Raw genomic sequence first — 23,328 nt, forward strand, 5'->3', positions numbered from 1 at the left:
ATTAAAATTCAAAATTTTACTTTCTAACTCATTTAAGTAGTTTAATCTGATCCTAAAAGAACATCTTAATATTTAAACTTAATACTAAATAATATATTTGGTTCTATTAATTAAATTCAAATTCACATTTTCGTGTCTTAGTTATCCAAGAAAAAAAAATTCAAATTCAAATTTTTATTTTTTAATTTAATAAAACAACTTTAATTATTTAAAAAGTAAAAAATTATTTTTGTCCTCAACATTTGGGATAAGTCTCAAAATTATCCCTAACGTTTAAATTGTCCTATTTAAATCCCTAACATTTTAAAATTGGCTCAACGTTGTTAGAATCTGTTAACAGAATTGGCGACGAAAAAAATTGAAACGTTTTTAAAACGTTAGGGACGTAAATATGACGAAAATATTGGGAACAAAAATAATACATAGAAATAAATTTTAATTTTATCTTTCAATAATATCAATTTTTTACGGTACATAGTTATTCAATTATTTTTTAATCACATCTAAGAAAATTACACTTAATCACATTACTTTCATTCTAAATAAATTATTTTTTATAATTTTACACTTAAAGTTATAAGTTAATATAAACATAAAAAAAAATTATTTAGAATGAAAATAGTGTGATTAAATATAATTTACTTAAATGTGATTAAAAAATAATTGAATAACTATGTTACGTAAAAAATTGATATTATTGAAAGATAAAATTAAAATTTATTTTTATGTATCATTTTTGTCCCCAACGTTTTCGTTTTATTTAAGTCCCCAACGTTTTAAAATCATCTCAATTTTGTCCCGCCGTCAATTCATCCCTAATGGTAGGATAACATTGAGCCAATTTTGAAACGTTAGGGACTTAAATAGGACGATTGAAACGTAGGCAACTTTAGAACTTACCCCAAACGTTGGGGATAAAAACGATACTTTACTCTAAAATTTATTTTAAACATGATATTTTAACTTTTTAATATTAAATTCAAATTTTTAAATTTAAATATATTTAAACAAAATTAATATTAAAAATATATTTTTGTCTTTTTAATTAAATTTTAAATGGATATTTTAAAAGTTTAAACTAAATCTTTAACAGGATAATTTTATCTTTTTTACATTCAAACATAATTTCTTTTTATTTTCTAAAAATCAAATAACTCTAATCTTTGCCAATGAATTATAGTTCAAATGGCATAATTTCTCCATATTCATATAAGAGATTGCGGGTTTGAGTCTCTCTATATTTGAAAAAAAAAAACAACTCTAATCCTAAAAAAATATTTTCCCTTTTTGCAATTAATTAAAACATATTTTACTTTTTTTAATTCACTATAAAGAAGTATTTTGTCTATTTAAAGTTTTTTATTTTTTTGCTTAAAAAGCTTTTAATTTTTATTTCTATTATAATGTTGTAATGATCCAATAGCAATTTAAAAATAAAAAAAAAAACGTAAAACAAGCCCAAGTAAAAACCAAAAAATAACATTAGCCCAAACATTATTTAAACGGCTACAAAAAAACATTATTTACGGTAACTTATTCTTAACTTTCTAAGAGGAGTTTTAATACTCCAAACAAATGAGGAGCACTAAATCGTGTCCTGAGAAACTATGAAGAAGTTAAAAAATAACTTCTCTCGTAATAAAAAACTTTTTATCATATTTCTTTTAAAATAAGAACTTTAGAACTAAAAAATCAATATAAAATAATTTATTTATAAGCTACTTTTAATATAAGTATTTATTGTTTAAGCTATTTTTTAAAAGGAGCTTAATTAAACTATTTATCTAAAATGGACCTTAATGTAAACGACTTCTCTCTTGATATTTTTCTATAGATTTTGTTTTCTTCTTTAATTTTTCTGCGTTTTCTGCATATTTTTTCTCTTTTTTTTAGATTTTTGCTTTTACGATAAATGTTATTTGATTTGAATTTGTTTTCAATCAAATAGTAAAATCAAGCAGTAAAATCAAATTTGTATAGATTTTTCATGTTCAAATGCAATGAATGATGCAAGTTCAGATCAGTTGACTCAAGACAAATTGAATTATTATTTTGAATCAAATCAAGTGAACAGGGTTTGATTCGTTCTTAGTTAATGTAGTTTGTTAGTAGTTGATACTTGTGTAGTTATTTTGTCTACAAGTTGAATAATTTTTTTTGTGAAAATCAGTGTTCATAGTTGAAGATTTAAATTTGAATGGAATGTAAAAATTTTGAATTATTGTTTCGATAAATCTATTTATATTACGTTTAATGATAGTTTTGGTGTATTTTAAAATACAATTTGGTGTTAACTATAACTATTTTTGGTGCTTTGTATTTTGTTGTGGTCACTTTGATATATGATTTTGTGATTGATATTGTTGGTTCTTATACTAAACACTCAGTGCTAAATGAAATTAGTTATTGTGTTCTTTTTTTAACTTTTATGTGATTTCCATTAACAATGAGCTGATGAAATTCTTTGATTATGAATACGAACACTTTTTGTGTTTTTGTTAGTTTATAATAGTGTCGTGCTTATAATTTTTTTGTGTTTTTTTAGTTTTTGCGTGATGTTGATAAATAGTTTGTCCCAAAAATTGGGATAATTTTTAACATACTTGAAGAAGCTGATTGGATTCTATTTTTGGTAAATTGCATAAATTAGATCTGATTTTGGATCTATTTCTCAAAACCGATCCAATCTAAATCCGATCTAATTCAAACTACACAATGCATTAAATATTATTATTTTATTATCATATTTACAATTTTTTATAATATATTCAATTTGTTATATATTTTTATATTATTTACGTATTATTATTATTTAGTGAATATTTTATGTTCAAAATGAGATTTATTTATTTATTTTAACTAATTTATAATTTTATTTCTATTGTTAAGTTATTATTAGTTTTTCAAATATTATTGAACTTGTTATGTTATTGTTAGTTATTTAAAATTTGATGTATTTTTTTTTTAATTTACAAAATCGCAAATTCAATGCAATCCAAATTGTTTGAAATTGAATCGGATTTGATGGGATTCTCAAAAAAAATCTAATCTAAATCGTAATGTAAGTAAAATAGTGTTCAAATCAGATAAATTTTTTACTCAAAATCGATTCAAATCACATTACAAACACCCCTAAATCTAATTATAAGACAACAATATAAATAATTTATTGATATTAATAAATTATATTCAGATAAAATGAAAGTTTATGATTTTGAAATGAATAATTAATAAAATAAATTATATTTAAATGTTACCAGAAAAACTAATAATAATTTTACACTATATGAAGAGTGAAGTCTTAAAGTGATTTTTGAGATTGGTTGTTTGCACCGAAAATGATCCCTATATTTTAACTGTATATCAACGTTCTTGAGATTAAAAAAGTTGCACTATGTTAGTTCCTTTCTTCCTTTCCACTGAGTTACTCCTCAAGTTGTGAATGACTTAACGTATCTTTTTTATGCTAAATTAGACAAAATAACATTGCTTTAATTTTGACACTGAATAACGTTGCTTTAATTTTGACACTAATTACTTTATGAAACTGACATCATTTAATTTTAATGGTCATATATTTTTTGTGTGGCATAAAATATTTTGTAGTTCATTGACTTAAATGACGTCGTTTTATCAAACATTAGCGTCAAAACTAAAGCAACATTGTTTCATTTATGCTTGATTTGGTAAAGTTTTTATTTTTTAAAGTAGCTTATAAAAACTAGCTTTTAAAAAATAATTTTTAAAAGTTGTAACATCTATATTTGGTAAATTAAATTAAAAATAGTTTCAATAAACATAAACAACAATAAGTATTTTTGGTAAAATAGTTTTTAAAATTTTAAAATACTATAATTAATATTAATGTAAGAATTAAATTTAGATATTAATTAATATATGAGATTATATTAAATTTTTTAATTTTGATAAGTACAAATTACTTTTGAAAAACTCCATCTTAGATACTTTCAAAAGTACTCCTATTTTTAAAAGCTATAGTCAGTAGTCACAAGTACATGATCTTTTTTATTTATCAAATGTAAAATAAAAAATACTTTTAAAAGTTCAAGTATCTTTTTAAAAAAATTTACCAAACTAAATATTAATTTAGCATAAAAAATATATATCAAATCACTCCTAACATGATGAATAATTTGTAGAAAAGAGAGTAAAAATTAATATGATGCAATTTTTTTAATTTTAAAAACTTTTATAATGTAATTACAATCTTAAAGATCTTTTTGATATAAACAGTTAATTTTAAATATTATTTTGGGACTTAACTCCTATGCGAGCCGGAGCCACAATAATCAAACAAATATTTATATCATCATATCAAATATTCTCAAAAAGATAAAAATAAAACAAAAAACCCAACAAAAAACCCTTGCTACAACATATAATTGCAACTATAAAGTGAAAGAGATAGAAAAATAATATAGTAACTTATTAAAATAGTAACTTATTAAAATAGTATTTAAAATTTTATATTATTGACAAAAATAACTCTAAAAAATATTAATAATAAATAAATTTTTGAAAATTTTAAAAATATAAAAAATTAAATATTAAATATATATTTAAAAAATAACTTAAAGATTAGATTTTTATACAACTTTTTATAAATATTAAAAAAAAGATTTTTTATTTTTAAATTTTGGTATTTTTATGTTAAGTAATTTTTTTTTAAAAAAATTATTGTAAATGACCACATTGTTTTGAGAAGTGAAGAGAAAAATCTAGAGAATAATTTTTTTTTCTAAATTTTTTTTGTCTATCTTCTAAATATTTATTTAAATATTGCTAAAAATTTATATCAAATAGATAAGTTGTTTGCTAAATATAAATTTTTTTGTCAGTTACAAAAAAAAATTTATTAGTTATTTTTGTCGTAATTTTAAATCATTTAGAGTTTGTTTTGTCGATAATGTCTTTCAAGAATATTTTTATTAGCAATTGAATTTTTTGGATACCAAATTAATAGTTAACTCTAAAATAATAAAATGGACAGTTAATCATTCTTAAATTAAACTAATAAAATTCACATATAATGAAAGTTATCAATTCAATTATAATTAACCTCTTATTTTATTATTTTATGAATGTTATCACTTTAAAAGATCTAAATTCAACTTAAAAAAGTCTTAAATTTAGACTTAGTTTAGTAAAGTTTTTATTTTTTAAAAGTAGCTTATAAAAATTAATTTTTAAAAGATTACTTTTTAAAAGTTATAATATTTATGTATCAAGTCACTCCTAACATGATGAACAACTTGTAAAAAAGGAGGATAAAAATTAATATGTACAATTTTTTTAATCTCAAAAACTTTTATGATGTAATTAAAATTTTAAAGATCTTTTTAATACAAACAATTAATTTTAAATATTATTTTGGGACTTAACTCCTATACGAGCCGGAGCCACAAGAATCAAACAAATATTTATATCATCATATCAAATATTCTCAACCAAAAAAAAAAAAAACAAAACAAAAAACCCAACAAAAAAAACATTGTTACAACATATAATTGCAACTATAGTCCTAAGTTTTATTATCAATAGGCTCAGAGGTTTCTTAACTTACATAACTTGTTATAATAGCATCAATTTAAATAGATCAAATTCTTATAAAGTGAAAGAGTTAGAAAAATAATAGAGTAACTTATGAAGGTAGTAACTTATTAAAATAGTATTTAAAATTTTATATTATTGACAAAAATAAATCTAAAAAATATTAATGACAAATAAATTTTTAAAAATTTTAAAAATACGAAAAAATTATTAAATATATATTCTAAAATATAATTTAAAAATTATATTTTTATACAATTTTTTATAAATATTATTAAAAAATAAGATTTTTTATTTTTAAATTTTGGTATTTTTATGTTAAGTAATTTTTTTAAAAAAAATTATTGTAAATGACCACATTGTTTTGAAAAGTGAAGAGAAAAATCTAGAGAATATTTTTTTTTTCAAATTTTTTTGTCCATCCTTTAAATATTTATTCAAATATTGCTAAAAATTTAGATAAATTGTTTGCTGAATATAAAAGTTTTTGTCAATTACAAAAAAATATTTATTAGTTATTTTGTCACAATTTTAAATCATTTAGAGTTTATTTTATCGATAATGTCTTTCTTTTTTTTTCAAAGATAAATGTTATTTTATTAATATAAAATAAAAGCGTTTCCATAAGGAAGTACAAAAAAATTGGATATTTCCATTTATCACCAACTGTGACTGAAAGACTAAGAGCTTAAAGAAGAGTAAAGTAAGAGTAAAGAAAATTAGCAGCATCTATCAGGTATGGCTCACGAGTTCACGCACTAAATTGTTGGCTTATTTCACTATCTCTAGTGCCGGGCTTATTACCTTCTCAAAAATATACCGATTCTTCGCTTTCCAAGTGCTCCAACACAGCGCCGCTATGAGGAGGGTCTTTTGTCTACCGTCTAATTGAGCCGCTGCCCAGGATAAGACTCGTTGCCACCAATTGAAAAATGTCTCTTCTTCTCTCATCCATAGGTCAGGGGTTATTAAGCTTAGTCTCCATATTATTGAAGATAGGGGGCATTGGAACAAAGCATGAGAAATTGATTCAGCCTTCAACATGCATCTTGGACAAGTGGCAAGAGTGGATGCGAACCGGCTGTGGACTTGTTGCAACACTGGAAGCTTTTCATGAAGACTTTTCCATAGAAAAATCTTAATTTTATGTGGTAATTTCAACTCCCAAATGCTATTCCAGACTCTGTTGTGTATGTTCTGGGGCCTCAATGAAGTAGGAGAATGAAAGAATCCATAAGCAATTTTGTATCCTGACCCAACTTCATATATACCAGATTTTGTCCAGCACCAATTAACTTCATCCTCCTCCTCTGTTGGTTTGATTGAAAAATTTTATTGCATATATCAACTGAAAAAATTGACTCAATCAGATTTCTATTACAGCTTCTATCAGGATTTAGTAACGCACTAATGTAATACACTTACAGATCTGGCGGGATTGTGAGTGCATTTTAAGGGACATTAAAGGGACTGGTGGTGGGAGCCAGGGGTCATGGAAAATGCGAACATTAGCGTCAGAGCCTATTTTCCATAACAAGCCTTTCTCGATCACCTTGCGCCCTTCAATAACACTTCTCCAGCCCCACGACGGTACGCTTCCTATCTCTGCATGTAGGAAATCTGTATATCTGAAATATTTAGCTTTGAGCATTCTTGATAGAGTAGAATTAGGGTATTTCATTAGACGCCAACATTGTTTTCCCAATAAAGCCAAATTTTGTGCCCTTAGGTCCTTGATCCCCAGCCCGCCATCTTTCTTCGGTCTCGTCATTGTGTCCCATTTAATCCAAACCATTCTTTGTTCTGCGCCTTTTTGTACCCACCAAAATTGTGAGAGCATGCTATGAATCTCAATCAACAGCGTGTCCGGGAGCTTGAAACAAGAGAGTGTATAAATAGGAATCGCCTCCCCCACTGCTCTCAATAGTGTGTGCCTACCATCTGATGACAATAGACTTCTTTTCCAACCCATAATCCTCTTCTGAACTTTATCCTTGATAGCTCCAAAGGTTGCTTTCTTTGATTTTTGAACTATAGAGGGCAGTCCCAGGTATTTGTCTTGTACTCTGATATGTTCAATATTTAGTGTCTGAGCAATTGCTAGTCTTGTGTTCTGAGGTGTGTTGTGACTAAAAAAGATAGCTGACTTATTCAGATTGACTTTTTGCCCACTGAAACCCCTCATAATCTCTAGCAATTCTAGAATACTTTGGCTTGTATTAGGTGCGCTCTTGCAAAAAAGGATTGAATCATCAGCAAACAAAAGGTGATTAACTGTTTGGCATCTCCGATTAACTTGAACCCCTTGAATTAATCTGTTTTGCTCTGCCTTGTGTAGCAAGAAGGAAAGCCCTTCTGCACAAAAAAGAAAGATATATGGAGATAGGGGGTCACCCTGTCGGATGCCCCTATTCGGCCTAAAATAGCCAAAAGGTTGACCTTCCACAACGACAGAGTAAGAAACAGTCGTTACCAATTCCTTAGTCTAGTTAATCCATTTAGCATCAAAGCCCAGCTTATCCATAATATACCATAAGAAATGACATTCGACCCTATCATAAGCCTTGCTCATGTCTAGTTTAATAGCCATCTCATGCTCTGCCCCACTTCTCTTATTTTTCAAATAGTGCATACATTCGTGGGCAATTAGGATATTATCTGAAATGAGTCTACCTTTGAGAAACATGCTCTGATTTGGGCTTATAATTTTATTCATAATACCTTGTAATCGATGCACCATAACTTTAGAAATAATTTTATACATAACTGAAGACAAGCTGATCGGTCGTACCTGAGTCATGTCATTGGCATCTGGCACCTTTGGAATCAAACAAATTTGAATATGATTGAAGCTTTTTAGAATTCTGCCACTGTGAAAGAAACTTCTTACTGCCTTAAAAACGTCACCTCCAACTATATCCCAAAAAAATGAAAAAACTTAGCTGTAAACCCGTCATCACCAGGAGCACTCTGAGCGTGAACACTAAATGTAGCTCTTTTGACCTCGTCCATAGTTACTGGCCTTTGGAGCCTACGGTTCATGGAGGCTGTAACCTTTGGCTCAAAATCCTCTAAGTATGGATTCAGATCAGCCGAACAAGAAGAAGTAAAAATATCGCAAAAGTAGTCTTCAGCTATCTTTGCAATATCCTCCGGTTTCGATGCAATCTCATTGCCCTTCCCCACTAATCTCCAAATTCTGTTCCTTCGCATCCTTGATTGAAATTTCTGGCGAAAGAATCTAGTGTTCTGATATCCTTCTTTTAGCCACTTGACTCTAGATTTTTCTCGCCAATAGCTCTCTTCTTTCAAATATGCCAGCTCCAACTTCTTCTCCAAACTGGTAACCTCCTCTCCCCTATTGATTCCAGCCACCCGCAACTCCTCTAGTTTAGCTTGAAGGTCCTCAATTTCTTTTTGAGAGTTTGCTTTGTGAGTTTTCTGCCATTGAACTAGTCTATGTCTACAAACTTTCAACTTTTGGGCCAAGGAGAACATAGCTGAGCCTACAACTTCCATTCTCCACACTTCACTGATAATTCTCTTGACATCCTCTTCTCCACACCAACATTCCTGGTATTTAAACCGCCTTTTACTATGCCAGGATTGATGTTCGGTTTCCATCAAAAGTAGATCATGATCCGAGCCTGACTCTGTGAGCCTGTGCACCACTGCATTCGGAAACTTCAACTTCCATTCCATCCCAACTAAATAGCAGTCAAGCCTCTCCTTCACCAAATCCTCTCCTTGTCTTCGATTTGTCCACGTGAAAGGGTGCCCTGGTGCACGAATTTGCAATCACACTCTTTGCAATCCGCACAACTGACCAGCAAGTGCACTGGGTCGTCCAAGTAATACCTTACGTGAGTAAGGGTCGATCCCACGGAGATTATTGGTTTGAAGCAATCTATGTTTATTTTATTAATCCTAGTCAGGATGCCAATAAGATTAATTGGATTTAATGATAAGAAGTCAAAGTATTTGGAATAAGGAATTGTTACTTTATTAATGGAGAATATGTTGGAGTTTTGGAGATGCTTTGTCCTCTGAATCTCAACTTTTCCTTGAAATCCTTTTCCCACACGCAAGGTCCCTTCCATGGCAAGCTCTATGTAGGGTGTCACCGTTGTCAATGGCTACTTCCCATCCTCTCAGTGAAAACGTTCCTATGCTCTATCACAGCACGGCTAATCATCTGTCGGTTCTCAATCAGGTTGGAATAGAATCCATTGATTCTTTTGCGTCTGTCACTAACGCCCAGCCTTCAGGAGTTTGAAGCTCGTCACAGTCATTCAATCCCAGAATCCTACTCAAAATACCACAGACAAGGTTTAGACTTTCCGGATTCTCATGAATGCCGCCATCAATCCGGCTTATACCACGAAGTTTCTGATTAAGGAATCTAAGAGATACTCATTCAATCTGATGTAGAACGGAGGTGGTTGTCAGGCACACGTTCATGGATTGAGGAAGGTGATGAGTGTCACGGATCATCACCTTCTCCATAATTAAGCGCAAATGAACATCTTAGATAAGAACAAGCGTGTTTGAATGGAAAACAAAAGTAATTGGATTAATTCATTGAGACGCTGCAGAGCTCCTCACCCCTAACAATGGAGTTTAGAGACTCATGCCGTCAAAGTGCATATAATTCAGATCTGAAAATGTCATGAGGTACAAAATAAGTCTCTAAAAGTTGTTTAAATAGAAAACTAGTAACCTAGGTTTACAGAAAATGAGTAAACTAAGATAATTGGTGCATAAATCCACTTCTAGGGCCCACTAGGTGTGTGCTGGGGCTGAGACTAAAGCTATCCACGATCTGAGGCTTTTCTTGGAGTTGAACTCCAAGTTATGACGTGTTTTGGGCGTTCAACTCCGGATCATGACGTGTTTCTGGCGTTTAACTCCAGACAGCAGCATGTACTTGGCGTTCAACGCCAAGTTATGTCGTCTATCTTCGCGCAAAGTATGGACTATTATATATTTCTGGAAAGCCCTGAATGTCTACTTTTCAACGCCGTTAAGAACGCGCCAATTGGACTCCTGTAGCTCCAGAAAATCCATTTCGAGTGCAGGGAGGTCAGGATCCAACAACATCAGCAGTCCTTTTTCAGCCTAACTCAGATTTTTGCTCAGCTCCCTCAATTTCAGCCAGAAAATACCTGAAATCACAGAAAAACACACAAACTCATAGTAAAGTCCAGAAATATGATTTTTGCCTAAAAACTAATAATATTCTATTAAAAACTAATTAAAACATGCTAAAATCTACATGAAATTACCCCCAAAAAGCGTATAAAATATCCGCTCATCACAACACCAAACTTAAACTGTTGCTTGTCCTCAAGCAACTAGATAAATAAAATAGGATGAAAAGAAATTAAGGAACAATAATATCTCAGAGTTTCAAGTGAAGCTCAGATTCTAATTAGATGAGCGGGACTAGTAGCTTTTTGCTTCTGAACAGTTTTAGCATCTCACTTTATCCTTTGAAATTCAGAATGATTGGCATCCATAGGAACTCAGAATTTAGATAGTATTATTGATTCTCCTAGTTTAGTATGTTGATTCTTGAACACAGTTACTTCATGAGTCTTGGTCGTGGCCCTAAGCACTTTGTTTTCCAGTATTACCACCAGATACATAAATGTCACAGACACATAATTGGGTGAACCTTTTCAGATTGTGACTCAGCTTTGCTAGAGTCCCCAATTAGAGGTGTCCAGAGCTCTTAAGCACACTCTTTTTGCTTTGGATCACGACTTTAATCACTCAGTCTCAAGCTTTTCACTTGGACCTGCATGACACAAGCACATGGTTAGGGACAGCTTGATTTAGCCGCTTAGACCCGGATTTATTTCCTTGGGCCCTCCTATCCATTAATGCTCAAAGCCTTGGATCCTTTTTACCCTTGCCTTTTGGTTTTAAGGGCTATTGGCTTTTTCTGCTTGCTTTTTCTTTCTCTCTTTTTTTTTCGCAAGAAATATTTTTTTTATTTTTTTCACTGCTTTTTCTTGCTTCAAGAATCAATTTCATGATTTTTCAGATCATCAATAACATTTCTCTTGTTCATCATTCTTTCAAGAGCCAACAATTTTAACATTCATAAAATTCAATATCAAAATTATGCACTGTTCAAGCATTCATTCAGAAGACAAAAAGTATTGCCACCACATATAAATAATTAGAATTTTCCTTATTAAGAACTCGAAAAAATTAAATTGCCTCTTTATTCTACTAATTTACTATTTTATTCATGTTTGATGATGATGAGAAAAATAAATTATAACTTAATTGGAAATAAAACCAAAATAGATATGCTAATTACTACTACTCCTGTATAACTTCCAAGGTAAAATCCTATAATAATACTATCACAGAGTTAAAGCTAGAATTAGAACTTAACAACCTATATTTTGGGAAGTGGATGTTCCTCTAGTCTGTGGGGTGCCTTCAAGAATTAATTTCTGACGCTTCAGCTCCCTTAAGTTCACATCCTTGCTCTTCCTGTTCCCTTAGGTGCCATGATCTTAATGAGTTTTAGCTCAGTGATCATGGCAAATCACACCAAACTTAGAGGTTTGCTTGTCCTCAAGCAAAAGAAAGGAAAGGAGAAGAATAGAGAGGGAGGCAATTTCGAAATCCAAAAGATATGATGAGTTGAAAAAGATTTGAAAAAGATTTGGATTGGAAAAAGATTTGTGTTTATGAATTAAGATATATTGGACACTTTTGAAAAAAGGGATTTTAGAAATTAGGATTTTTAGAAAACTAATTTGATTTGAGGGATGACAATTTGAAACATGTTTATGCAAGAAATCATGAATTGAAACATAAAAAATTAGAAAATTTGTAAAGAAAAACGAATTTTACCTCCTCCCCACCATCCTGGCGTTAAACGCCCAAACGCTGCATGTTTTGGGCGTTTAACGCCCAAATGTTGCTTCTCCTGGGCGTTCAACGCCCAGCTGATGCATCTTTCTGGCGTTGAACGCCAGGAAGTCCTTTGTCACTGGGCGTTTTTCTGAATGCCCAAGATGCTGTCAATCTGGCGTTAAACGCCCAGAAGGTGCTTCTTTCTGGCGTTTAACGCCCAGAAGATGCTCCTTTCTGGCGTTTAACGCCCAGATGGCTACCCTTACTGGCGTTGAACGCCCAGTGGGTGCTTCTTTTGGGCGTTCAACGCCCAAAATGTTTCTTACTGGCTTTTTTTCGCCAGTGAACTTCCAAATTCTCCTGTAACTCTGTGAATTCAATCAATTGCTTTTTTTACCTTGAGGATACTCTGGCATCTACCTGTAAAATTTAATCAATTAGAAAAAACAAATAAAATTAAATTTTGTGAATGGCTGGGTTGCCTCCCAGCAAGCGCTTCTTTAATGTCATTAGCTGGACTACCACTGAGCTCTAATCAAGTCTCAGTTTTGAGCATTCTTGCTCGAAGTTACTTTCAAGATAATGTTTAATTCTCTGTCCATTAACAATGAACTTTTTGTTAGAGTCATTATCCTGAAGCTCTACGTATCCATATGGTGATACACTTGTAATTACATATGGACCTCTCCACCGGGATTTTAATTTCCCAGGGAATAATTTGAGCCTAGAATTAAATAGCAGAACTTTCTGCCCCGGCTCAAAGACTCTGGATGACAGTTTCTTATCATGCCATCTTTTCGCTTTCTCTTTGTATATTTTTGCATTCTCGAAAGCATTGAGTCTAAATTCCTCTAGCTCATTTAACTGGAGCAATCGTTTTTCTCCAGCTAATTTGGCATCAAGGTTTAGGAATCTGGTTGCCCAGTAGGCCTTGTGTTCCAGTTCCACTGGCAAGTGACATGCCTTTCCATACACAAGCTGATATGGAGAGGTCCCTATAGGGGTCTTGAATGCTGTTCTGTATGCCCACAGAGCATCATCCAAGCTCCTTGCCCAATCCCTTCTACGGTTAATTACAGTCCGTTCCAGGATTCTTTTGAGTTCTCTATTTGAGACTTCAGCTTGCCCATTAGTCTGTGGATGATATGGAATGGCCACCCTGTGGCTAACTCCATAACGAACCAAAGCAGAGTAAAGCTGTTTATTGCAGAAATGAGTGCCCCCATCACTGATTAATACTCTAGGGGTACCAAATCTGCTGAAGATGTGTTTCTGGAGGAATTTTAACACTGTTTTAGTGTCATTAGTGGGTGTTGCAATAGCCTCCACCCATTTGGATACATAATCCACTGCCACCAGAATATAAGTGTTTGAGTATGATGGTGGGAAAGGTCCCATGAAGTCAATGCCCCATACATCAAACAACTCAATCTCCAAGATCCCTTGTTGAGGCATGGCATAACTGTGAGGCAGATTGCCAGATCTTTGGCAACTGTCACAATTAAGTACAAACGTTCGGGAATCTTTATAGAGAGTAGGCCAGTAGAAGCCACATTGGAGGACTCTTGTGGCTGTTCGTTCACTTCCAAAATGTCCTCCATACTGTGATCCATGGCAGTGCCATAGAATCTTCTGCGCTTCTTCCTTAGGCACACATCTACGGATTACTCCGTCTGCACATCTCTTGAAGAGATATGGTTCATCCCAAAGATAGTACTTTACATCTGTGATCAATTTCTTGGATTGCAGCCTACTGTACTCTTTGGGTATGAATCTCACTGCCTTGTAGTTTGCAATATCTGCGAACCATGGCACTTCCTGGATGGCAAAGAGTTGCTCATCCGGAAAGGTTTCAGAGATTTCAGTGAGAGGGAGGGACGCCCCTTCTACTGGTTCTATTCGAGACAGGTGATCTGCTACTTGGTTTTCTGTCCCTTTTTTGTCTCTTATTTCTATATCAAACTCTTGCAGGAGCAACACCCATCTTATAAGTCTGGGTTTTGAATCCTGCTTTGTGAGTAGATATTTAAGAGCAGCATGATTAGTGTACACAATCACTTTTGATCCTATTAAATAGGATCTGAATTTGTCAATGGCGTAAACCACTGCAAGTAGCTCTTTTTCTGTGGTTGTGTAATTCTTCTGTGCATCATTCAGAACACGGCTGGCATAGTAAATGACATGCAGAAGCTTGTCATGCCTTTGTCCCAACACTGCACCAATGGCATGGTCACTGGCATCACACATCAACTCAAATGGTAATGTCCAGTCTGGTGCAGAGATGATTGGTGCTGTAACCAATTTAGCTTTCAGAGTCTCAAATGCCTGCAGACACTCTTTATCAAAGATAAATGGCGTGTCAGCAGCTAGCAGGTTGCTCAGAGGTTTGGCGATTTTTGAAAAATCCTTTATAAACCTCCTATAGAATCCTGCATGCCCCAGAAAGCTTCTGATTGCCTTAACATTGGCAGGTGGTGGTAATTCAATTACCTCTACCTTAGCTTGATCCACCTCTATCCCCTTGTTCGAGATTTTGTGCCCAAGGACAATTCCTTCAGTCACCATAAAGTGACACTTCTCCCAGTTTAAAACCAGGTTAGTCTCTTGGCATCTCTTTAGAACAAGTGCTAAATGGTTAAGGCAGGAGCTGAATGAGTCTCCAAATACTGAAAAGTCATCCATGAAGACTTCCAGGAATTTTTCCACCATATCAGAGAAAATTGAGAGCATGCACCTCTGAAAAGTTGCAGGTGCATTGCACAGGCCAAATGGCATCCTTCTGTATGCAAATACTTCAGATGGGTAGGTGAATGCCGTTTTCTCCTGATCTTGGGGATCTACTGCAATTTGATTATAACCTGAATATCCATCCAGGAAGCAGTAGTATTCATGACCTGCTAGTCTTTCTAGCATTTGGTCTATGAATGGTAAAGGAAAATGATCCTTTCTGGTGGCTGTATTGAGCCTTCTATAATCAATACACATACGCCACCCTGTAACTGTTCTTGTAGGAACCAGTTCATTTTTTTCATTGTGAACCACTGTCATGCCTCCCTTTTTAAGGACGACTTGGACAGGGCTTACCCAGGGGCTGTCAGAAATAGGATAAATAATCCCAGCCTCTAGTAATTTAGTGACCTCCTTTTGCACCACTTCCTTCATGGCTGGGTTCAGCCGCCTTTGTGGTTGGACCACAGGCTTGGCGTCACCCTCCAATAGGATCTTGTGCATGCATCTGGCTGGACTAATGCCCTTAAGATCACTGATGGACCACCCAAGAGCTGTCTTGTGTGTCCTTAGCACTTGAATTAGTGCTTCCTCTTCCTGTGGCTCTAAGGTAGAGCTTATAATTACAGGAAAGGTATCACCTTCTCCCAGAAATGCATATTTCAGGGATGGTGGTAATGGTTTGAGTTCAGGTTTTGGAGGTTTCTCCTCTTCTTGAGGGATTTTCAGAGGTTCTATTATTTTCTCTGATTCCTCCAAATCAGGCTGAACATCTTTAAAGATGTCCTCTAGCTCTGATTCGAGACTCTCAGCCATATTGACCTCTCTTACCAGAGAGTCAATAATATCAACACTCATGCAGTCATTTGGGGTGTCTGGATGTTGCATGGCTTTGACAACATTCAACTTAAACTCCTCCCCATTGACTCTCAAGGTTACTTCCCCTTTTTGGACATCAATGAGGGTTCGTCTAGTTGCTAGGAAAGGTCTTCCTAGAATGAGAGTTGCACTCTTGTGCTCCTCCATTTCCAGCACCACAAAGTCAGTAGGAAAGGCAAATGGCCCAACCTTGACAATCATGTCTTCAATCACGCCTGATGGGTGTTTAATGGAGCCATCAGCAAGTTGAAGACATATCCTGGTTGGTTTGATTTCTTCAGTCAAACCAAGCTTTCTGATAGTAGATGCAGGTATTAGGTTGATACTTGCCCCAAGATCACATAAAGCTTGCTTGGTACAAGTACCCTCTAATGTGCATGGTATCATAAAGCTCCCGGGATCTTTAAGCTTCTCAGGTAAGCTTTTCAGAATGACTGCACTGCATTCTTCAGTGAGGTAAACTTTTTCAGTCTCTCTCCAATCCTTCTTATGACTTAAGATCTCTTTCATGAACTTAGCATAAGAGGGTATTTGCTCAAGTGCTTCTGCAAACGGGATCTTTATTTCAAGAGTCCTGAGATAGTCTGCAAAGCGGGCAAACTGCTTATCCTGTTCCGCTTGGCAGAGTTTTTGAGGATAAGGCATTTTGGCTTTGTATTCCTCAACCTTAGTTGCTGCAGGTCTGTTGCCTGTAGAAGTGGGTTGGGAAGCCTTTTTAGAAGGGTTGCTATCAGCACTTGTGTGTGACTGATTTCCCACTAGCGTTTGAATGCCAGGGATGGAAGCTGGAGTGCGTTAAACGCCACTTCCTTATTTGTTACTGGCGTCTGAATGCCAGAACTATGCTCCCCTTGGGCGTTCAACGCCGGATTCATGCTTGTTTCTGGCGTTGAACGCCAGGAATGAGCATGGTCTGGGCGTTTAGCGCCAGCATTATTCCTCTCTGGGCTCTGATTGTCCTCAGAGGGATTTTGAGTAGCCATCTGTTCATTTCTTGGCTTCCTGCTGCTTTGAAGTGAGGTATTTAATGTTTTCCCACTTCTTAATTGAACTGCTTGGCATTCTTCTGCTATTTGTTTTGATAGTTGCTTTTCTGTTTGCCTTAACTGTACTTCCATATTTCTGTTAGCCATTCTTGTTTCCTGTAGTATTTCCTTGAATTCGGCTAGCTGCTGAGTTAGAAAGTCTAATTGCTGATTGAATTCATTAGCCTGATCTACAGGACTGAGTTCAGCAGTTACTGTTTTAGCTTCTTCTTTCATGGAAGATTCACTGCTTAGGTACAGATGCTGATTTCTGGCAACTGTATCAATAAGCTCTTGAGCTTCTTCAATTGTTTTTCTCATATGTATAGATCCACCAGCTGAGTGGTCTAGAGAAATCTGAGCTTTTTCTGTAAGCCCATAGTAGAAGATGTCTAATTGCACCCACTCTGAAAACATTTCAGAGGGGCATTTTCTTAGCATCTCTCTGTATCTCTCCCAAGCATCATAAAGGGATTCATTATCTCCTTGTTTGAAACCTTGGATGCTTAGCCTTAGCTGTGTCACCCGTTTTGGAGGGAAATAGTGATTCAGGAATTTTTCTGACAGCTGTTTCCATGTTTTTATGCTGTTCTTAGGTTGGTTATTTAACCACCTCTTGGCTTGATCTTTCATAGCAAATGGAAACAGTAATAATCTGTAGACATCCTGATCCACTTTCTTATCATGTACTGTGTCAGCAATTTGCAAAAATTGTGCCAAAAATTCTGTAGGTTCTTCATGTGGAAGACCGGAATACTGGCAACTTTGCTGCACCATGATAATGAGCTGAGGATTCAACTCAAAGCTACTAACTCCAATGGAGGGTATACAGATACTACTCCCATATGAAGCAGTAGTGGGGTTAGCATATGACCCCAGAGTCCTCCTGGACTGTTCATTCCCACTTAATTCCATGATGGAATAAAAGAGATGATATGTATGTTGATATTATTTTATTTTATAAAAATTAATTTTTATAAAATAGAATAAAAATGAAACAAATAAAAGAAATTGAAAATATTTTGAAATTGAAATCTGAATTTTTATATAAAATTTTCGAAAAATGTAGTTCAAAATTAGTTAGAAAGTATATATTTTTTTGAATTTTGAATTTTATGATGAAAGATAAAAATATGCAAAAGACACAAGATTTAAAATTTTTAGATCCAATGTTCCTTATTTTCGAAAATTTTGGAGGAAAAACACCAAGGAACACCAAACTTAAAAATTTTAAGATCAAAACACAAGAAAGACTCAAGAACACCTTGAAGATTCACAAGAACACCAAGAACAAAAGAAAGAACACCAAACTTAAAATTTTTAGAAAACCAAGACAAATTTTTGAAAATTAGAGAAAAATTAACAAGAAAACACCAAACTTAGAGTTTGGCACAAGATTCAATAAAAGAAAAATTATTTTTGAAAAAGATTCCAAAGAAGATACCCAATTATGAAGAACAACTACTAAAGCTCCAGCCAATTGGGCAGTAACTTCAATGTTGATTTTAAAAATGTATTATATTTATGGATAAAAATATAATTTTTGAAAATTGATATTTTGAAAAAACACAAGAAAAACAAGAAAAGACTCAAAGTAAGAAAAACTCAAGATCAAACAGGAAAAATAAACAAGAACAACTTGAAGATCAATGAAGAACAAAGAACACAAGTTTGAAAATTTAGAGAAAAATATAAAATATGCAATCAACACCAAACTTAGAACAAGACACTAAACTCACGAAAAATTAACAACTAATAAAGAAAAATAATATTTTTGAAAAGAATTTTTTTTTGAAAAGAAACTATCCTATCAGGATTTGATGACTCTATGACAATAAAAATAAATTATTCCTAATCTAAGAAATAAAATAAGCCTTCAATTGTTCAAACTCAACAATCCCCGGCAACGGCGCCAAAAACTTGGTGCACGAATTTGCAATCACACTCTTTGCAATCCGCACAACTGACCAGCAAGTGCACTGGGTCGTCCAAGTAATACCTTACGTGAGTAAGGGTCGATCCCACGGAGATTATTGGTTTGAAGCAATCTATGTTTATTTTATTAATCCTAGTCAGGATGCCAATAAGATTAATTGGATTTAATGATAAGAAGTCAAAGTATTTGGAATAAGGAATTGTTACTTTATTAATGGAGAATATGTTGAGGAGATGCTTTGTCCTCTGAATCTCAACTTTTCCTTGAAATCCTTTTCCCACATGCAAGGTCCCTTCCATGGCAAGCTCTATGTAGGGTGTCACCGTTGTCAATGGCTACTTCCCATCCTCTCAGTGAAAACGTTCCTATGCTCTGTCACAGCACGGCTAATCATCTGTCGGTTCTCAATCAGGTTGGAATAGAATCCATTGATTCTTTTGCGTTTGTCACTAACGCCCAGCCTTCAGGAGTTTGAAGCTCGTCACAGTCATTCAATCCCAGAATCCTACTCGGAATACCACAGACAAGGTTTAGACTTTCCGGATTCTCATGAATACTGCCATCAATCCGGCTTATACCACGAAGATTCTGATTAAGGAATCTAAGAGATACTCATTCAATCTGATGTAGAACGGAGGTGGTTGTCAGGCACACGTTCATGGATTGAGGAAGGTGATGAGTGTCACGGATCATCACCTTCTCCATAAGTAAGCGCGAATGAACATCTTAGATAAGAACAAGCGTGTTTGAATGGAAAACAAAAGTAATTGTATTAATTCATTGAGACGCTGCAGAGCTCCTCACCCCTAACAATGGAGTTTAGAGACTCATGCCGTCAAAGTGCATATAATTCAGATCTGAAAATGTCATGAGGTACAAAATAAGTCTCTAAAAGTTGTTTAAATAGAAAACTAGTAACCTAGGTTTACAGAAAATGAGTAAACTAAGATAATTGGTGCATAAATCCACTTCTGGGGCCCACTTGGTGTGTGCTGGGGCTGAGACTAAAGCTATCCACGAGATGAGACTTTTCTTGGAGTTGAACTCCAAGTTATGACGTGTTTTGGGCGTTCAACTCCGGATCATGACGTGTTTCTGGCGTTTAACTCCAGACAGCAGCATGTACTTGGCGTTCAACGCCAAGTTATGTCGTCTATCTTCGCGCAAAGTATGGAATATTATATATTGCTGGAAAGCCCTGGATGTCTACTTTCCAACGCCGTTGAGAGCGCGCCAATTGGACTTCTGTAGCTCCAGAAAATCCATTTCGAGTGCAGGGAGGTCAGGATCCAACAGCATCAGCAGTCCTTTTTCAGCCTAACTCAGATTTTTGCTCAACTCCCTCAATTTCAGCCAGAAAATACCTGAAATCACAGAAAAACACACAAACTCATAGTAAAGTCCAGAAATATGATTTTTGCCTAAAAACTAATAATATTCTATTAAAAACTAATTAAAACATGCTAAAATCTACATGAAATTACCCCCAAAAAGCGTATAAAATATCCGCTCATCATGCCCCACCATTCCAATATCCACTAATTCGTTACTGTCAATAAAATTAGTGAATGTTGCAATGGTGGTTGCTGATTTTTGGCCTCCACCCTCCTTTTCCGCTTGGCTTATTATAGCATTAAAATCGCCTGCTATTACCACTTTTCCTTCCAGGTGTTGGCTCAATGTTGTAAGCTCCTCAAATTGTAAGGATCGAATTTGTTTCGAACAACTCAAATGGACACCAATGAACGCCCATACCTCACTGCTTCCGACTTCTTTAATTTCGGCTACCACAAAGAATTCTCCACTGCTAATAATTTGAACACTGATGCTGTCCTTCCAAGCTAGCACAAGTCCTCCTGCCACTCCTGCCGGGTTAACAATATGCCAGTTTTCGTAGCCGCATACCCAAAGTTTTGCTTCCACCTGTCGAGATTGGTTCTTTGTTTCACTTATAAACACAATCTCGGGGGAGTGGGATTTACAGATCCCTTTTAAGGTATGAATTGTTAGGGGTCTCCCCAAACCCCGACAATTCCAAACTATAGTTCTCATGGCGCCTTGGGTGCCATTTGTAGGCTGGCACCCTCCACCTTCTCTTCAACTGCATTTTCATCCTCTATTCTTGCTTTCTTTGTAGATCCTTCAGCTATACCACTCATCAACCTTTTTTTGGGTTCACTTTTAGTATCTGACTCTGCAGCACCTTGTCTTGCTAACCTTTTCCACTTCCTACCTTTCTCTGTGGTGAGACACTGCCCAATAGCGAGTTGCATAAGCTGCCCTTCATCCTCCTTGGTATTGGACTGACCAGCTATGATAACCTCTCTGCATTCTGTTCTAGAATTGGCTGATTGAGGTGACTCAGGTGTTGCCCTATTACCAGTGTCTTGTGTTTTCAAACTTTGTTTCCCTTCTTGCATTGATATCCCTACAAATTCTTCCAATAAACAGTTTAAGACCAGTTTTTTCTTACGTTGAGGGCCTTATTCTGGTTTTGGGTTGAGTTGTTGAATGCTCTTTCTCCTTCAGAGTAGATTCGCGTTCCCACTTGGCTGGCTTTAACCTATTCGCCAATGTCATCCTCTTTTACCATATCACTCTCTATGTCCTTCAGCAGATCATGGCAGTTTTTCACCTCGTGCCCCAATTTTGCGCAATAGGTACAGAACTTTCCAAGTCTCTCATAGCGCAGTGCCACTTCTACCTCCTTTTTATTAGATCCTGCCACTATTAACTGATCTCTCACTTGCCTGGCAGCATCAATATTGATTTTGGTCTTCACAATCCTAGTTTCTTTGCCTCGCATCTGAAATTTACCTACCTCCAACACTGTGCCCAATTTTTCTCCCAATTTACGTCCAACTTCGAGGGTTTTAAACGATTCTGGCAAACCCCAAAATTGAACCCAAACTGGAAAATTGGAAATAATCTCTTTATCAAAGTTCTGATCTTCCTTCCATCTCTAGACATGGAGCACATAATCTTTGAATAGCCATGGAGAACCACGTTCAACACGCAAGACATCCACTTCTTTATTAAAAAAGAATTGAAAGGAATTATCCCCTTTTATCACTCACTCTAAATCTTTCCGGGTTTCCCCATATAACCTTTAAAGCATTCCCCATGGTTCCAATTGAGAAGGTTTTGGAAGCAAAGAGTCTGCCATAAAGACTATTGGAGCAAGCGTTAATACCTTCTGATATGTCTGCCTCTTCCAGTAGAATTACATTCCTACCTCCTTTCCGGTTGTCTTCCTCGGTCCGATCTTCATCCCTCGTTGTCTCAGCCATGCAGATTATGGAGACTTGTATTGAGATTTAATTGACGTTGACAATGTAACCTTGACGGCAATAGGAACTCCGTTAAGAAACCCTAACAGAGTACTAAGAAACTCTAACAGAGCACTCAATTTTTTTTTACCTTATCGATAATGTCTTTCAAGAATACTTTTGTTAGCAATTGAATTTTTTGGATACCGAATTAATAGTTAACTCTAAAATAATAAAATGGACAATTAATCATTCTTAAATTAAAATAATAAAATTCACATATAAAGAAAGTTATCAATTCAATTATAATTAACCTCTTATTTTATTATTTTACCAATGTTATCACTTTAAAAGATCTAAATTCAACTTAAAAAACGTTTTAAATTTAAGCTTAGTTTATTAAAGTTTTTACTTTTCAGAAATAGCTTATAAAAACTAATTTTTAAAAGATGTCTTTTCAAAAGTTATAACATTTATATTTGGTAAATTAAATTAAAAATAGCTTTCAATAAGCATAAGCAACAATAATTGTGTTTGATAAAATAACTTTTAAAATTTAAAAATATTATAATAGATATAAATGTAAACATTAAATTTAAAAATTAGTTAACATATGAGGTTATATTAGATTTTTAAAATTTGAAAAGTACAACCAACTTTAAAAAACTCTATTTTAAGTGCTTTCAAAAATACTCCAATTCTTTAAAAACTACAAGTACGTAGTCTTTTTAATTTACCAAAAAAACTTAAATTTTAAAAAAGTACAAATACCTTTTCAAAAAACTTTACCAAAACCAGCCTTAGTTAATTATAATCTTTAATTTTTCTAAATAATTAAATCTTTATTTAAATTTTAGTGCCTTTACCGCAAATACTAATCTAAATACCTCTGGCGACAAACACAACTATTTTGAAATTAAACATTTTAACATTACTAATATATTTTATTTTTCTTAAAAAAATCTTATAACAAAGTACAAGTTACAACTCATTTTATTTAAAAAACTTTTTCTTCCAACATACATAAGTGAATTATAATTTA

General features: G+C 33.9%; 2 protein-coding genes across 2 annotated transcripts; both read right to left on the bottom strand.

Moving 5' to 3' along the window:
• Positions 1 to 8,484: 8,484 nt before the first annotated feature.
• LOC140173699 (uncharacterized) lies at positions 8,485 to 9,273 on the bottom strand. Its single transcript, XM_072198218.1, has one exon. It carries the CDS (start codon positions 9,271 to 9,273, stop codon positions 8,485 to 8,487), a length of 789 nt encoding a protein of 262 aa, XP_072054319.1.
• Positions 9,274 to 21,580: 12,307 nt separating this feature from the next.
• On the bottom strand, positions 21,581 to 22,307 carry LOC112805677 (uncharacterized). Its single transcript, XM_025848026.1, has 2 exons — positions 22,095 to 22,307; positions 21,581 to 21,979 (listed from the first exon to the last, which is right to left on the bottom strand). Exons 1-2 carry the CDS (start codon positions 22,305 to 22,307, stop codon positions 21,581 to 21,583), a joined length of 612 nt encoding a protein of 203 aa, XP_025703811.1.
• Between the last annotated feature and the right edge of the window lie 1,021 nt (positions 22,308 to 23,328).

Source organism: Arachis hypogaea, chromosome 6, assembly GCF_003086295.3.
Source record: "Arachis hypogaea cultivar Tifrunner chromosome 6, arahy.Tifrunner.gnm2.J5K5, whole genome shotgun sequence".
Lineage (NCBI taxonomy): Eukaryota > Viridiplantae > Streptophyta > Magnoliopsida > Fabales > Fabaceae > Arachis > Arachis hypogaea.